Source organism: Notolepis coatsorum (genome assembly GCF_963971535.1).
Source record: "Notolepis coatsorum genome assembly, chromosome: 5".
NCBI classification, from domain to species: domain Eukaryota; kingdom Metazoa; phylum Chordata; class Actinopteri; order Aulopiformes; family Paralepididae; genus Notolepis; species Notolepis coatsorum.
In genome coordinates, this window is record NC_140169.1 from 92,626,345 (window position 1) to 92,640,997 (window position 14,653).

Consider the following 14,653-nt stretch of genomic DNA (forward strand, 5'->3'; position numbering starts at 1 on the left):
GCGGCTCACCTCTACAACCGTCTTCCCCCAGCGAAGCGGAGAGGATGCTATCACAGGCGTTCCTCGTCAGCCTGACAGCCGCTACTGAACGCGATCGACTTCAGGGTGAACGCGATCGACTCCAAGCACAGATGCTTATCGAGCGCGAACAACTCCAAGCGCAGCAACGGAGCGAAGAAGAGCGCATACGCCTGGAGATGAGACGCCTTCAGACGGAAGAGAATATGGCAAGAGACCGGGCCGACGCACAACGCGCCGCTGCCGGTGCCCAAAGAGAAGCAGATCTCACCAAGCGCGAAGCCGAGCGCGACAAGTTACAAGCGCAGCTAATGGAGCAGCTGATCCTCAAGGCAACACCCTCTCCCTCCGCCAGGGGTTCAAGGAACTCGTCGAGACAACAGTCAAGGGCAGCGTCTCCTAACCGAGCAAGCGACCCTGAACTTGACCAACAGACCAAGCCTATACCCCCCGCAGACCCCCTTCCCAGACCGGTCCAAGCGAGACCCAGCTACAAGGAAGGAGCGGCATACACTGCGGAGAAGCTAAATAAACGACTACAGGATCTAGAGGACCTGATAGAAGAAGAAGAGGGAGAGGAGGAGAACCAAGCCCGACGACAGCACAGTACTCCACCGGACCAGGAGGTCCAGTACAGCCCAGGCTATACCCCCGCGGCGCTGCGCTACAGACCCCCGACTCTATTCACGGGTGAGCACGACGCACGACCAGCCCCGAGGAATAGCACCTGGACCAGCGGGCCATGGTACCCTGCCGGTACCAGCCCACAGAGAGGCGCAAGAGGAGACTCGCCTAGGAGGTCTCTCCCCCAACGCTCGCCGATGTATCAGCCATCCACGGCGTCATACATTGCCACGCCGACGTTTCCAGACTTCACCTATGAGAATCGAGCACAGTACACGGAGCTCCGGATGTGCTTAGAGACAATGATGGTGGATGTCGCTGATGAACGCCACAAGTATGCAATATTACTGAAGCACCTGAAAGTACCGCAAGCGCACAATATAGCGCTAGCCTATGCCACCTCTACGACCCCATACACCGCGGCTCTAGCAGCGCTGGACCAGAGATATGGACGTATATGGGATTACGTAATCCAAGAGATAAGGCATATTGATCGCCTACCCCCAGCAACAGACAATCGCTCATTAGACGACCTGTCGATAAAAGTGCAGTCCCTGGTAGGGATGCTGGGAGCGCAACGGGAAAAGGGCATGCACGAGCTATACGCCAACTCTAACGTCGAGAGGATTTTAGAGAAGCTGCCACCCGCAAGACAAGAGCGTTTTAGGCGGCAGAGAGACCACCGTGATCCTAACGGTCCCGAACCATCCCTCCTCGATCTAGCCGACTTCCTGGCGAGAGAAGTCAGCAGCTTACGACTGGATACGTTCGTGCGGAGCACGCCAAGCTCCAGAGAGGGACCCAGGAGAATAAACGATGGAAGAAGATCGGTGACTGTCATGCACCAATCAAAGTCAGTACCGAGCAGTAAGAGCCACAGTACCCCCTCGAGAAAAGAGAAGTGGAAGATGGTGTGCCCCTACTGTGAGAAGGAACACTGGCTGTCACAATGTGACCTGTTCACAAAGATGAATGCAGAAGAAGTGAGTCAATGGATAAAGTCCAACAGGCGCTGTTACCGATGTGCGCGCAGTCACATGGCAGCCGAATGCCGCCTAAAGAAGAGGTGCAGTCGGTGTGACGGAACCCATCTAGATATACTACACGACAGTAACAGAAGAAGGCCTGCACCTGCACCATCGAGCAGCACCAAGGCAAGTGTCATGTACATTGACCCCGCCAGCAGCAGTGGCGCCCAAGTGCTCTTAAAGGTAGTCCGTGTGACATTGAGCTACCAAGATAAAGTCATGGACACTTACGCCGTCCTTGATGACGGGTCAGAGAAGACCCTTCTGCTCGCGTCTGCTGCGGCCCAGCTGGGACTGTGGGGGAGCGAGAACCAAATGACGATTCGGACAATAAGAAGAGATTTAAAGACGATAAAGGGCGAGAATGTCTCCTTCACTATCGCAGCAAGCGGGCAGCCAGAGCGACGGTATAGGATTACAAATGCTTTCACCAGCCAAGAAATAGGACTATCGCAGTACACCTACCCCATCGCCAAGCTGATGGATAAATATGTGCACCTGCGTCAACTACCTATCCCGCTCATAGACGGCGCCACCCCGACCCTGCTGATAGGCTCCGACCATGCAGACCTCATCGTCCCGATTGACCGGGTCCATACAGGACCCCGAGGCTGTCCTGCAGCAGTCGAGACCCGCCTAGGGTGGACACTACAAGGCCCCCTCGCTAAATCTCTCAACCGAACAGCAGCCACTAGCTGCCTCCACTCCAGAGCGACAGAAGAAGACACCACTCTCCTGCAGCATGTCGAGAGGCTATGGACACTAGAGACAATGCCCTTTAAGAACGAAAAGAAAGACATTCGTTCTAAAGAAGACATTTACGCCATCAACCTACTCGAGCAAGGGACAAAGAGAGTCACAGTCGGCGGAGTGATGAGATACGCAACTCCACTCCTGAGGCGAGAGGGAATGCCCACCTTTCACGCCACGAAAGAAGCTACGGAGCGGTATCTATTGAACACAGAGCGGCGCCTAGCCAAAGACCCCGCTCAAGAGAGTGTGTACCGCGCTGAGATTGAGAAGCTAATCACAGCGGGACACGTAAAGAAGATTGACTGGCGACGCCGTGCGCTGCTCCGCGCCTCCCTGATCAAAGGCGGCTTTGATCTCAGGCAGTGGGCCAGCAGCGACCCGCACGTATTGCGCAGCCTCTCCCCCGCGGACAAGGCTGCCAGCAGCGAGACCTGGATGGCGACCATCCCAGGAGAAGCCCAAGAAATGACACTAGGACTAGTCTGGCGCTTCAAAACAGACTCGCTCCACTATAGACACAAACCCCTGACCACGGAGCAGGGAAGGTCGACGGCGATACCGACCACCAGACGGAGTGTGTACAGAGCACTCGCCAGACAATATGACCCGTTGGGATGTATTCTACCTTACACCACCAGGGCAAAGATGATTGTACGAGCACTATGGGACAAGGACCAGGGCTGGGACGACCCAATACCCGCACACCTTGCCTCCACATGGAGAGAGTGGGAGACGGAACTCCGCTCACTCCCAGGCGTCAATATACGCCGCAGCTACTTCCCACCCACAGTGAGGCCAGAGACATGCAAGATGGATCTACACGTCTTCAGTGACGCCTCCGAAGTAGCCTATGGATCGGTGGCCTACTTGCGTGCCCAAGAGAAGGGAGGAGAGATACACACTGCTTTCATCCTGGCTCGCTCAAGAATAGCCCCACGAAAGCAACAATCTATCCCGCGTCTAGAGCTCTGCGCAGCCCTAGCAGGAGCGCATCTAGCCACGTTAATCCAACGTGAACTCACCATTCCGGTGCACAGAACAATCTTGTGGTCAGATTCCACGACAGTACTCACATGGATCAAGTCTGATTCATGCAGATACAAGGTCTTCGTGGGAGTCAGAGTCACCGAGATTCAAGAGTTAACAGAAGCAGCGAGCTGGCGGTATGTGGACACCAAACACAACCCAGCTGACGTCATCACCCGGGGAATGTCCCTGGATGACCTCACCCGTCGCAACATCTACAGTGACGGACCAGAATTCCTCAAGCTCCCGGAAGAAGAGTGGCCTACGCCCACCCCACGGGAAGCAAGTAAAGAGGAGGCTGAGAACAAGAAACCTATGTTCTGTGGACTGAGCACAGTCGCCTCCACAGACCCCAACATAGATGACTGCGTTACCCTACAGAGTGCGCAGCTAAAGACATTCCTGTGGCACCACCCAGAGATTCAGTCCACCACTGACATTTCAGCAGCTGACTACGAAGAAGCAGAACTTCTTCTACTACAACGAGCCCAGAGAGACTCGTTCCCCGATGAGCTAGACTGTCTACAGGGAGGAAAGCCCGTCCCATCAGACAGCAGACTGCTCCACCTGGCACCCGAGAGCGACGCCCATAATCTCATCAGAGTGGGTGGTCGTCTGCGGAGAGCCCCCGATCTACCGGATGACGTTAAGTACCCGATAGTCTTGAACAGCCGACACAAGGTCACAGAGCTGATCATAAAGAAATACGACGAGGATGTACACCACGCAGGAGCAGAGAGAGTCTTCGCGGAGATCAGACGTCGCTATTGGATACTTCAAGGAAGAGAAGCGGTGCGACGCTTCCAGCGAACCTGTCTAGACTGCCGAAAGTGGCGCGCGCAGCCCAGCATACCCCGGATGGCTGACCTACCTCCCTGTCGCCTCCGACTCGGCGACAAGCCATTCCACTCCACAGGCATGGACTGTTTTGGCCCGTTGTATATAAAGAAAGGAAGAGGAACCGAGAAGCGGTGGGGTATTGTATTCAAATGCATGACCACCAGAGCGATACATATCGAACTCCTTTCAACCATGAGCACAGACTCATTCCTTATGGCCTTCCGAAGATTCACATCACGGAAAGGAAAACCGTCTACATTGTTGTCTGATCACGGGACAAACTTCAAAGGCGGAGAAAGAGAGCTGAGAGAGAGCTTCCAAGCTATGGGCCCAGAACTTAAGACCCACCTCGCTCCATCCCAGATTGACTTCCAGTTTAATCCCCCGAACGCACCCCACTTCGGTGGAACCTGGGAACGAGAAGTACGTTCTATAAAGACAGCCCTGTACGCCGTGCTTGGGGCCCAGACTGTGGCGGAAGAAGTCCTAATGACAGTCCTCACGGAGATCGAGGGAGTATTGAACTCCAAGCCCCTCGGCTACGTCTCCAGTGATGTAGCAGATGTCGACCCAGTCACCCCCAACACACTCTTGATGGGGCGGCTAGACCCCGCGCTACCCCAGACAATGTACAGGCCTGAAGAAGCGAACGGCCGAAGAATGTGGAGGTACAGTCAAGTACTAGCTGACAAGTTTTGGAACAGCTTCCTACTCCACTACCTACCGTCTCTACAGACCCGCCAGAAGTGGGTAAAAGAGAGAGACAATTTGACAGAAGGAACAGTCGTCATGATTATCGACCAGTCACTACCCAGAGCTATGTGGCCGGCTGGCCGCGTAAGCAAAGTGATCACCGGTGCCGATGGCAAGGTCCGAGCAGCTGAAGTGCTCGTCCAAGGGCGAACTTACACACGACCCGTGGCGAGGCTAATAGAACTGCCCAGACTCCCAGACACTATCGATGACGACCATGACCCCATGACTTTGTGAGTTGACTGACCCTTACAGCGGACCTTGAGTGGTAGACAGTACGGTTAATCTGTCTCTGCTTAGCTAATTAGGTGGGACTAATTAGGGGGCGGCTGTTGTGAAGGATCAGATTAAACCGAATATATATATTTATTTATGGATATATATTTAATAGTATTTGTATATTGTTTGATATCCCCTGTATATTCCTTGTACAATATACACTGAATATCCCTTTAGTCTACTAACAGCCCATAATAGTTTCATTCTACCATTGGACGAGAACCTGGCGCCAGCAGCCAAGCCCCTTGGTTCAAGTTCAATCGTGCCGACGAACATGTCGTTACAAGCCCGGTTCCGCGTAGGAATACGTCTGGCGAAATACGAATGGTACTATTTGTTCACAGCGCATATATATATGGCGCAAGTAAAGTAGAACTTTCTTTTAGTCCATTAGTCCTTTACCCTCCAACCTAGTAACAGACGTGAAGCCTCACCCACGACGCACGTGTGGTGCAGTATGGCCTACTTGGCCTCAGAATAGGCATTGAGACATCGTGTGGATTAATAGTTGAATTGTCATAGTTTGGCACTATACCGTCGAGTGGGACGTATTTCTATTAAGTTAATAATAGTCTATTATGTATGGTGCATCGTTCGGTTAGAGTTATAAAGTGAGCAGTACCCCCATCGTTCCTGACGTTATCTGGAGTCTTAACCAGGCTGGGCAGACCACGTGTGGTGCTTGCATCCGAGGAGCTCCGGGCCAGGACGAGTGGACCTGTACATTGGATTACTTCACCCGGACGACGTCGAGCCCTACACGGCTTGGATTATCTACATGCTTTGGGTGCTTTGATTATTCCATGGATAACGGCCAACACTGCTGAGTGTTGGAACTACCCCCCGGAGAGGAGTCCAGGTGAGACGGCGCTCTACCCCGAGTGAGGTCGCCTCACGTCTCTTCGTTGTGGACCGGCAGCTACCGTCCACCAGAGGGCCCAGCTGTATTCATCTGCGGACCGAGGTTCTGTGGGCACCGTGTTCAGCACTCTGAATTCTCCCAAGAAATCGTCGGCCAGATGGGATACCGCCAGCGGCTCTCCTAACCCCCCCCCCCCCTACTGACTTACAACCAGCGGGACCCCCCTTTAGTGTATCCAGCTATAATCATTTAAGTACCATCGCTATAGTTCCCTAAAGCAGGGGTTCCCAAACTTTTCAGGCCGGGGCCCAGAAAATAAGGCGTCAGAGAGCCGCGGCCCAATGCACATCGTCTGGCTTTTTTTTTTCTTTTTTTTTGCCAGGCGACCGATTTTTTAAGCCAAATATCACTTCAATCCTATTAAGTTAGTTCAAGTTAGTTATTCATTTATATGTGCTATTTATGAGAGGGCTAACTTGTTGCAAAATAATAATGATAATAATAATAGCCTCATTAAAATAATATTGTTGCTTCGGTTGTTTTCAGCGTTTTATGTGCATAATCTGTTATTTAGTTTGAAATGTTCGTTGAAATAAGTAGATTTTTCGTTTTTGTTTATTTATTAAGTTAATATAAAACCATATAGTCACATTTTAGAATACAATAGAATAGAATGTTAGAATACAACTAGAAACACTGTCCTGGCCTGCTTCTAAGTTCAGTGGCCTGACAAAAAAAATTAAAATAAAAAAATAATTTTTTTTTTTTTTTTTTTTTTTTAAATCATCTCGCGGCCCACCCGTGGCTGCTCGCGGCCCACCTTTGGGTCGCGACCCCGACTTTGGGAACCACTGCCCTAAAGAACCAGGTTGTATACTTGCTCCCTGCGTAACCAGAGATTAGACATTCAATGTTGATTTACCTACGAATACTCATTTGCCTTACAAGTGCATTTCAAATCATAAATGTCATTAAGTGAACGTTGTATATACCCTTTGCTATATAAAATATTCGATTTATACATTTGTGTGGACTTCGTTTCATCAGGTGGGAAAGTGTTCATCATATCTATATCATGTACTGGATGGCCAGAAGTTAAAGTACAAGCGGTAGTGGTTTAATAATACCATACTTATCAATACAGTCAGGGAATTGTACCCCTCAGTTACACGCTTGTTTGGTTTGGATTTGACGAGTAACATGTTTTTATTTACTATATTTTATTGTCACTTCAATACCCTGCCTGTACGTCCCTTCCCCTGTGCTGATATGACACCTGCGTCTTATCTTATGACTAAACTCATGTCTATTTCGCTGCCCCCCTTGTTGATATGTTCACCCTGCTGAACACTCTGACCCACCCATCTGTGATGTCAGACTACCTCTTTTTTTCCCCTACACAGACTTGGCTAGTGCCTTCAAAGAGGCACTCTGACATCACAGATTGGGGCGAGTCAGAATGTGCAGCATGGTGGATATATCAACCACTAGGGGACAGCAGAATGACCATGGTCTTTAGTTACCGTAATTTTCGGACTATAAGGCACACCTGAGTATAAGCCGCAGCAGCTAAATTGAATGATGTGTACATATATAAGCCGCACTGGACTATAAGCCGCAGGTGTTTTAATGTTTAATTACCATATGTACGGGTTCGTGCACAGAGGGGATTGTCGGGAAAGAGATGGCTGTTTGAGGAAGCTCCAATTTATTAACATATGGCGCGGACCGGCCATAGCTCGGTATACGCTGCGGCCGGCTAGCGTGATAGCTGAATCTGGTGTGCTAGAGTCCATCCATGATTCTGTGAAAATCATACAGCAGCAGTCTGCTAAGTTTCTCTGAGTAGTGAGTCGCAAGCGGATTTCATCCATCTTGTTCCGAATGGAGCAGGCGTTTGTTAGGAAGAGTGTCTGCAACGGTGGCTTGAATGGATTAGCTGTTAGCCTAGCATTGTTGCCAGCCCGCTTGCCTCGCTTCTGCTTCCGTTCGCAGCGTCTTCTTCTCTGCTTGTCTGTCGCGGCAGGAGCCTCGCTTGGAGATCGCCTAGTGGCCGTTAGCTGTAAAAATCCATAGATTAGCCGCACCGTTATATAAGCCGCAGGGTCGAAAAATGGGAAAAAAGGCGCGGCTTATAGTCCAAAAATTACAGTACTATTTTAAAATAAAATGTTCATCACCATTGTTTATGTTATCACCTCCCTGACATCTTCCCTTTCTCCTCCCTCTCTCCAGCCAGTATTGGTGGAAACACCCCAGGGGGCCATCTACGAGGGCAAGAGGCTGAGTGGGCAGAGAGTAAGTCAGGCCTCACACCACAGTCCCAACACTCACCTGGGTGTCACTAAGTCAGTCCCAACACTCACCTGGGTGTCAGTAAGTCAGTCCCAAACTGTGTTCGGCCCGCGTGCCACAAGCCACTAGGGGTGGGAATCGCCAGAGACCTTGCGATACGATACCATCGCGATACTTGAGCCGCGATACGATAGTATCGCGATACTCGATATATCGCGAATATTGCGATATATTTTTTTTTTTATCAATTTTTTTATCTTTTTTCTGCAAAGTAAAACTGTCAACATGTTTTATCTAATAAAATAAAGTTCAGTCTGTTCATCTTACTTCAATCATTTTTATTGCAGAACATGGTGTTTTCTCAAGCAGACAGATGTAAACACTGTAATCTGTGTTGCATGTACCTGACAAACTGAACTGTTTGTATTACATTCATATTCCAACATTCATATTCCAACTTAACTGAATGCACATGTGTGTGTGTGGACTACTGTACTATTACAGGTATTGAAATGAACAATGCAACTTCCTTATTTTTTTCTTTTTATGAATAATTAAATATCGATACTTGGCGTCCCTGTATCGATACAGTATCGCCACGCAAAGTAGGGATGCACGATAATTATTGGGTCATCCCGATAAACCCGATAACGTTATTGATAGCTCTGATAAAATATAATACATTTTTTGGTTAAAAGAAATCCGGTGTGGGTGGATTTGGATGAAGGGCGCTTGTTTTTATTATAGCCTCCTCCCGTTTTGCCAGTACTGTGGTACGACTGACAGCGTGTGGTTTAGGAACAGGGAGTTTTTCACAAATCCAGCGCTCCCTTTCTTGGCTGTGACGTAGTCACGTTACATTCGGAGGCAGACAGTTGATCTGCCAATTACGTCCCACCGCTTGCACCCACCTCTTCTTCTTACCACCAATCAGAAGCTCTCGTTCGTTTATTTACCTCCGGATTGTCGGCCATTATTCTACTCGGAGCTCAGGCTAATAACGTTAGCTCCCCGCCAGCCACATTGACAAGTACCAGCGCTTATACATTACTGGCAAATGTCTTGTTGCACTTGTGGCAACAAGCGTTGTCGGCATCGACTTTAGTAAAATAGACCCAGACTTTTGAACGTTTCGTTCTGTCCGCCATGATGAGAGCAGAGCTGTCTGTACTCGGCAGCACCCGTGTGTGTGTGTGAGTGAGTGTGTGTGTGAGCACAGCCCCCTCCTCGCGCAGGCAGAGACACCGAGGCAGGAGAGATATAGAAAACGGCCAACAAGATTAGTTTGCGACGTTTAAATTCCTCAAAAAAAACCTCCATAATTTCTCGAGTACCGATAGCAGTACCGATGACGTCGAAGCTTATAAATACTAAAAAAATTAAAAGAACTTGATCAAAAAAAAATATATATATATATATATATACATTTAAAAAAAATGTATAATACAATAAATATCGGCTTGAGGAGCATAAAGTTATCGGTGTCAAAAAATCAATATCGTGCATCCCTAGATACTACTACGTATCGATTTTTTCCCCCACCCCTACAAGCCACACATCTCTCCCATGGACGAGAGGGAGAAAGAAAAGAAGTTTAAAAAAACAAGGTCCACGTGGAACTCTAAATGCTCCAATGTGTATTATGTGTAGATTACAGGGGTGTCCATCCTGAGGGCCGGGGAGACCATGGAGCAGGCTCTGACGGCTGTGTGTAAAGACATCCGCCTGGGCAAGATCCTCATCCAGACCAACCATGACACCGGAGAGCCTGAGGTGGGTGTGTGTGTGTGTTGGCAGTCAGGTGGTGATGTCCTGAGAGCCTGAGGTGGGTGTGTGTGTGTGTGTTGGCAGTCAGGTGGTGATGTCCTGAGAGCCTGAGGTGGGTGTGTGTGTGTGTGTTGGCAGTCAGGTGGTGATGTCCTGAGAGCCTGAGGTGGGTGTGTGTGTGTGTGTTGGCAGTCAGGTGGTGATGTCCTGAGAGCCTGAGGTGGGTGTGTGTGTGTGTGTTGGCAGTCAGGTGGTGGTGTCCTAAAATACTGTGTTGACCAGAGTAGAAGACCACCCTGATTATGAAATACTGTATTGACCAGAGTAGAAGACCACCCTGATTATGAAATACTGTATTGACCAGAGTAGAAGACCACCCTGATTATGAAATACTGTATTGACCAGAGTAGAAGACCACCCTGATTATGAAATACTGTATTGACCAGAGTAGAAGACCACCCTGATTATGAAATTCTGTATTGACCAGAGTAGAAGACCACCCTGATTATGAAATTCTGTATTGACCAGAGTAGAAGACCACCCTGATTATGAAATTCTGTATTGACCAAAGTAGAAGACCACCCTGATTATGAAATTAAATGCCGTTTTAATCAGAGTAGAAGACCACCCTGATTATTCATTTTTGGAAAAAGGTTTTTTGAAGATCAAATGTTGTTTTTATAAAGAAAATAAACACATCTGACCAGAATGGATGGATTGCATTTATATGGTGCTTTTTTTTATACAAGCGCTTTTTGTGCCTCACAATCGCCTCTTCACTCCCACATTCACACACCGATGGCGGAGGCGACCATGCAAGGTGCCAATTGCATTGTATTTCCTATGCATTGTGTTCTATTACCCTGCCCATAACCTTTACCTCTCCTCCCCCATGCTGCTATGGTGCCCAAATTTCCCCAAGGGGATCAATAAAGGAATATCTCATCTTATCCGAATGTGTTGTCTGGGTTCCATAGCTTCACTACCTGCGTCTCCCAAAGGACATCAGCGAGGACTACGTCATTCTGATGGACAGCACCGTGTCCACCGGCGCCGCCGCCCTCATGGCTGTCAGAGTTCTGCTGGTAGGTTCTAGTACATCATGGCTGTCAGAGTTCTGCTGGTAGGTTCTAGTACATCATGGCTGTCAGAGTTCTGCTGGTAGGTTCTAGTACATCATGGCTGTCAGAGTTCTGCTGGTAGGTTCTAGTACATCATGGCTGTCAGAGTTCTGCTGGTAGGTTCTAGTACATCATGGCTGTCAGAGTTCTGCTGGTAGGTTCTAGTACATCATGGCTGTCAGAGTTCTGCTGGTAGGTTCTAGTACATCATGGCTGTCAGAGTTCTGCTGGTAGGTTCTAGTACATCATGGCTGTCAGAGTTCTGCTGGTAGGTTCTAGTACATCATGGCTGTCAGAGTTCTGCTGGTAGGTTCTAGTACATCATGGCTGTCAGAGTTCTGCTGGTAGGTTCTAGTACATCATGGCTGTCAGAGTTCTGCTGGTAGGTTCTAGTACATCATGGCTGTCAGAGTTCTGCTGGTAGGTTCTAGTACATCATGGCTGTCAGAGTTCTGCTGGTAGGTTCTAGTACATCATGGCTGTCAGAGTTCTGCTGGTAGGTTCTAGTACATCATGGCTGTCAGAGTTCTGCTGGTAGGTTCTAGTACATCATGGCTGTCAGAGTTCTGCTGGTAGGTTCTAGTACATCATGGCTGTCAGAGTTCTGCTGGTAGGTTCTAGTACATCATGGCTGTCAGAGTTCTGCTGGTAGGTTCTAGTACATCATGGCTGTCAGAGTTCTGCTGGTAGGTTCTAGTACATCATGGCTGTCAGAGTTCTGCTGGTAGGTTCTAGTACATCATGGCTGTCAGAGTTCTGCTGGTAGGTTCTAGTACATCATGGCTGTCAGAGTTCTGCTGGCAGGTTCTAGTACATCATGGCTGTCAGAGTTCTGCTGGTAGGTTCTAGTACATCATGGCTGTCAGAGTTCTGCTGGTAGGTTCTAGTACATCATGGCTGTCAGAGTTCTGCTGGTAGGTTCTAGTACATCATGGCTGTCAGAGTTCTGCTGGTAGGTTCTAGTACATCATGGCTGTCAGAGTTCTGCTGGTAGGTTCTAGTACATCATGGCTGTCAGAGTTCTGCTGGTAGGTTCTAGTACATCATGGCTGTCAGAGTTCTGCTGGTAGGTTCTAGTACATCATGGCTGTCAAGAGTTCTGCTGGTAGGTTCTAGTACATCATGGCTGTCAGAGTTCTGCTGGTAGGTTCTAGTACATCATGGCTGTCAGAGTTCTGCTGGTAGGTTCTAGTACATCATGGCTGTCAGAGTTCTGCTGGTAGGTTCTAGTACATCATGGCTGTCAAGAGTTCTGCTGGTAGGTTCTAGTACATCATGGCTGTCAGAGTTCTGCTGGTAGGTGCTAGTACATCATGGCTGTCAGAGTTCTGCTGGTAGGTTCTAGTACATCATGGCTGTCAAGAGTTCTGCTGGTAGGTTCTAGTACATCATGGCTGTCAGAGTTCTGCTGGTAGGTTCTAGTACATCATGGCTGTCAAGAGTTCTGCTGGTAGGTTCTAGTACACTCTAGTAGGGTGTGCAGCAGAGACGTCTATCTGTATCTGTTCAACCATCAAAATGATCTTTTTTCTTGAGGACGATTTGCCCACCGCGCGACGCGCCAATTTGCCGACCTCTAGAGTCTCTGGTTTTTTAACTTAATACATAGAATTAAAGCCCTATTTGTTGCCTGTCGATTGCCGTTCCAGGCGACAAATCTGTTCAGCGGTTCTCGAGTTACATGCCGATATGCGAGGCGTGCGCCAAAGTACACAGCAGAGTCAGATACCACCCCTGACGCTCTATCTCCGTCAATCATTTGGCGATCTCAAAGATTATTGGACAGGGTTGTAACCTGTGGTTTTGCAAAGGTACACAACGTGGGGATGAGCGAATCGGGGATCTAGGTGAAAAGTCACAAGCGAAAACGGGAAGAGAAATGTCCACAGAATGCATTGAAGTCAATGAGGAAATGGTTTACTGCAGACCTTCTTTTTCACATTTTACCAAAATCGCTCCTAATCACTCATTTCTGAACAGATTTTTATGAAGTTTGTTACTATGTATGTACTATAAAAGACTTCAGGCTATGGACCCAGGGTGTTTTTTCAGCCATACCAATTTTTTTGGAAATACTACTTCTGGATATTGCAACTACTACAGAAAAACGTGAGTAACATGTTTTTCTACAACAATTGTCTTTATTGTATCAGAAACTTCAGAGTGTTATCTTTCAAAAGAGACCAGGCTCATGCATGTGCTATAAGTATAAAGTATAGTATTTTGGTTTGCAAAAAAAGTATGCAGTCCTTAAGTTCAAGTAAAAACAAATGGCCACTTTTTGGGGTCGCCAGTTAAGAGGTTACACCACTACTTGTGATTCTGCCTAAAGCCAGGACTCTGTGTGCGTTTCACTCTCATTGGCCTTAAGTTTCAATTTTGAAGTCCACTCACAAAGGTGAGGAATGTGAGGAGCTGAGTCCGATAGCTCTCTCTCTCGCTCTCTCTCTCTCTTTCGCTCTCTCGTGCTCTCTCTCTGTACGTTTAATGATTTCCAGTAGCCAAACGTTGCACTATAAAAACGAACTGGATAGTGAAAATATTTGAAGTTGAAATAAGTCTATAAGCTTTTCTCCCTCTCCCTTTGTGTTAGTGTTGTTTGTGTGTGTACATTTACTATAGGCTACTCTTTTTGACATGGATTAGGCTAATTAGATTTAACAATCCTGATTCATGAGCTTATTTTATTATATTGATTTATGTATAGAGTTGTGCCCTTCCTGATGACTTGTCGTACAGAACTTGTATGTCGCTTTGGATAAAAGCGTCAGCTAAATGTAAATGTATATACCGGTATATAATAGTATTTTATAATCGTATCTCCTGTCCTGGCACATGCACTACCATAACACATGGAAATATACTAAAAATCATTTCAGCATTTAGCTACAGGCATAGATAAATTGTATGTAATAATAAACAATGTCATAGTAACTGGTGGGTGTTATTATTTCAAGATAATAAAGTAAACGTCATGCCTCATCTCTTACTCTGGGTATTCAGTAGGTGGTGTCAGAAAGGCAACTACCCATATGACCTAAGGATAGTAGTACCGCACTTGTCAATAATTTTGAAATGTTCAAATTTAATAAATGATTGTTTTTTATGGTAAATTTATCATTTAGATGAATTGATAAAATAATAATCGTTAGTTGCAGCCGTAGTTCTATCAGATGTTAGTTTTTCATTAGGCACTAGTTGCTGTCGGAGTGCTGTTAGGTTCTAGTTTACTGTAGTTCTATGTTCTATCAGCTTTTACAGTTTTTCATTGGTCTCAATTTCAGCTC

At 47.7% G+C, this 14,653-nt stretch overlaps 1 protein-coding gene across 1 annotated transcript in view; it reads left to right on the forward strand.

Annotated features, from left to right (window-relative positions):
* Window positions 1-14,653, forward strand: part of LOC311228051 (uridine-cytidine kinase-like 1) — an 84,838-nt gene that overhangs the window by 50,069 nt on the left and 20,116 nt on the right. Inside the window, exons 11-13 of the mRNA XM_084313952.1 lie at window positions 8,419-8,481; window positions 10,129-10,251; window positions 11,223-11,330. Of these exons, the coding sequence (XP_084170078.1) occupies window positions 8,419-8,481; window positions 10,129-10,251; window positions 11,223-11,330 (294 nt within the window). The remainder of the gene's footprint in view (window positions 1-8,418; window positions 8,482-10,128; window positions 10,252-11,222; window positions 11,331-14,653) is intronic.